The following is a 3,490-nucleotide window of genomic DNA, read 5'->3' as shown; positions in this document are numbered from 1 at the left end:
TTGGTCAGTGTAGCACCTTTAGCCCCTGCTGGCAGATGCTGTAACTACAATGTTAGACTACAAAAATCATCTTTTTTCCATTGACAGCCATTCAGTAAGTGAACTGGGAAGAGATCTTGATGTTACAAGAGCACAGTCATTCTGAAGTCAAAACAGTAAGACAGTAGCACTTGCGGAGTTAAAAATAAATAAATAAACAAATAAATGAAAAACTCACTTTTCCCAATAGTCAATCTATCCGCCATTCGTCAGTCGTATTTTTATAAAAATAAAAATATAAATAAAAAAAGCCCCGCCCCAAACTCAAGCCATTGGTTAAGCCAATCTTGCTGGATGCTGAAATCATGCACCTACTGGTTGATGCTGCAACTACACCATTCTGGGGGAAAAAGGCATTTCTCCATTGACACCCATTCTAAACACGATTTGTGTGATTCTAGTGTGTTATACATATGCAAATATAATACACTGCCCATCCCAAAAAAAAGTCACACACTCTAATATTTCATTGGACCGCCTTTAGCTTTGATTACGCTCCCTGAACCACTCTTTCACAATTTGAGCCCGATGAATCCTGGCATTGTCATCTTGGAATATGCCCGTGCCATCAGGGAAGAAAAAATCCATTGATGGAATAACCTGGTCATTCAGTATATTCAGGTAGTCAGCTGACCTCATTCTTTGGGCACATAACGTTGCTGAACCTAGACCTGACCAACTGCAGCAACCCCAGATCATAGCACTGCCCCCACAGGCTTGTACGGTAGGCACTAGGCATGATGGGTACATCACTTCATCCGCCTCTCTTCTTACCCTGATGTGCCCATCACTCTGGAACAGGGTAAATCTGGACTCATCAGACCACATGACCTTCTTCCATTGCTCCAGAGTCCAATCTTTATGCTCCCTAGCAAATTGAAGCCTTTTTTTCCGCTTAGCCTCACTGATAAGTGGTTTTCTTAAGGCTACACCGCTGTTTAGTCCCAATCCCTTGAGTTCCCTTTGCATTGTGCGTGTGGAAATGCTCTTACTTTCACTATTAAACATAGCCATGAGTTCTAATGTTGTTTTTTAATGATTTGATTTCACCAAATGTTTAAGTGATAGCCGATCACGCATCAGACCACATGACCTTCTTCCATTGCTCCAGAGTCAATCTTTATGCTCCCTAGCAAATTGAAGCCTTTTTTTCCGATTAGCCTCACTGATAAGTGGTTTTCTTAAGGCTACACCGCTGTTTAGTCCCAATCCCTTGAGTTCCCTTTGCATTGTGCGTGTGGAAATGCTCTTACTTTCACTATTAAACATAGCCGTGAGTTCTACTGTTGTTTTTTTACGATTTGATTTCACCAAACGTTTAAGTGATCACGATCATTCAAGATTTTTTTCCGACCACATTTCTTCCTCGAAGATGACGGTTCCCCACTATCCTTCCAGTTTTTAATAATGCGTTGGACAGTTCTTAACCCAATTTTAGTAGTTTCAGCAATCTCCTTAGATGCTTTCTTTGCTTGTCCTGATCGGTTTCAAAGTGCTCAAGATACACAGAAACCTGCTCTTTTTATACTGTACACTACCTGCTGAATGTAACATAATAATGAAGAGATGTGCTGTGCAGTTACTTGTTGCTTTTTATGCTTGTTATATAGTATTAATATACAAACAACAAAAGTATATATATATAAATATAAAAATTTATATAAATAATAAAATTTGTATATATTTAAATAAAATCATTTATTTATATATTCAGCTTGCTAATATAAACAATGATGTAATGTAAAATAATGTCATATTTTAAATATTTTTTTTCATATTTATGAAATGTATAACAATAAAATACTGTAAACTCAATTTTAATATATATTTTAAGAAATAATAAAAAAATATATTTGTTAAATTACATAATACAACATTATGTTCATTTATTATATATATGTAATCTTGTATTTTCTAAATACAATATTATAAAATAGTTACCCAGATGTCCAGTAAAAATAACTCTCTGTGGTCAGATCATTTATAAACAATGAAAATAATATTTTAAATTGTAAAAAGAGAGTGTGTGTGTGTGTGTATATATATACAAAAATACATTTTTAATATATATAAAAAAATACATAAAAAAAAATGTAATATGAACATGAACCTGCAATTTCAAAATACAATATTATAAAACAGAGTTATCCAGTAAATAAAAATAACTGTGATCGGCTGCAAAGTCAGTCAACTATTAGTCAATGGGCTGTCAATCAACATGCCGAGCCTTAAAAGTTCAAATTACAGCGTTAAACTCTGCTACCTCATCAATCTTTTACCATTTCATTATGAGTGCCTCTTCTGGCCTCGGCTCGCTAAATTATTTACCACAAACCAAAATAAAACAGAGAAGTTGCGTCTAAGAAACTAGACAAATAACAACAAAGTGACACTGAAAAACAAACTGGGCTGAATGTTACGTCTGACACGACATTTTTTTGTATACTTGTATGTTTAATTGTACAAGTTCTTTTTCTTTGCGCTTTTAACTTTCTTTTTATATATATATATTTAGTTAATGTTGTTACGCAAGAAATATCTGGTACAAAATAGTTGGTATCGTAGTTTGTTGTTTGTGTTTTAGGCACTCTTACCTGCGTTTCCTCACTCCGTTAACACTGGCCACCTCATCATCGTCCTCTTCCTCTCCACGACGGTCTTCCCTGGACATCCTGCCGCTGAGATGACTTGAGATGCTGCAGTAGAGCTCGGAATTGAAGTCCTCTCCGTCTTCGTACGAATGGCCGGCTTTCTCACAACTGCTCAGCGCAGGCTCAGAGTCCGAATCTGCAGCAACCGAGCACAAACAGACATGGCTTAGAGGGACAATGAGTGGCCGACGGCAACGGGCTCTCGGAGGAAACCTGAGCAGGGGATCAGGTGGCGTTTAATGGAACCACAGTCGGAAGTGACTGGACACGTCCCTAAGAAAGGTGCCACATACCTATGAAGCTCAATCTGAAGATTTCCTTGTTACAGCAATTACACCGCAGGCTCTGATATGGCTGACAAGTTTCACATGGGCTCATGGTTTGTAATTATATCGGACACCATGGATATATTACATGAAAAATGGTAATCATGATGTTATCTTAAATCTATGCATTTATTAACTTGGCCTGAAAACTCATAAAACTCACTGTTATAAAAGGTGACATTGTTGAGCCTTGGTGCTCATGTGGGAAACACAGGTTTGAATTCGGTCTATGTAGTTTTCTGATCACATTCTCTGTATCTCCTCCTAATAATTTTCGGTCACTCTACTGTTTTATTCAATAGGGAAAATGTACACCTGAAAATGTTGCAGAAATTTGCATATTTTATGATTAAAATGCTACAAATAAATTAGACACTTTATTCATTTTTTTCAATTTATTATATCGAATTATATTTCAATTATATCCTTTCACTCTCTACAACTATATCTGCACAATAAAAAAGGCAAAAGGCC

At 36.3% G+C, this 3,490-nt stretch overlaps 1 protein-coding gene across 1 annotated transcript in view; it reads right to left on the bottom strand.

The window, feature by feature from the left end:
* Nucleotides 1-3,490, bottom strand: part of LOC107653641 (oxysterol-binding protein-related protein 1-like) — a 20,955-nt gene that overhangs the window by 8,400 nt on the left and 9,065 nt on the right. The window contains exon 17 of the mRNA XM_016440415.1: nucleotides 2,634-2,826. Coding sequence (XP_016295901.1) covers nucleotides 2,634-2,826 — 193 coding nt within the window. The remainder of the gene's footprint in view (nucleotides 1-2,633; nucleotides 2,827-3,490) is intronic.

Source organism: Sinocyclocheilus anshuiensis, unplaced genomic scaffold, assembly GCF_001515605.1.
Source record: "Sinocyclocheilus anshuiensis isolate Anshui unplaced genomic scaffold, SAMN03320099.WGS_v1.1 scaffold1079, whole genome shotgun sequence".
NCBI classification, from domain to species: domain Eukaryota; kingdom Metazoa; phylum Chordata; class Actinopteri; order Cypriniformes; family Cyprinidae; genus Sinocyclocheilus; species Sinocyclocheilus anshuiensis.
The sequence above is the reverse complement of the archived record's forward strand: the minus strand, read 5'-3'. Positions and strand labels throughout refer to the sequence as shown.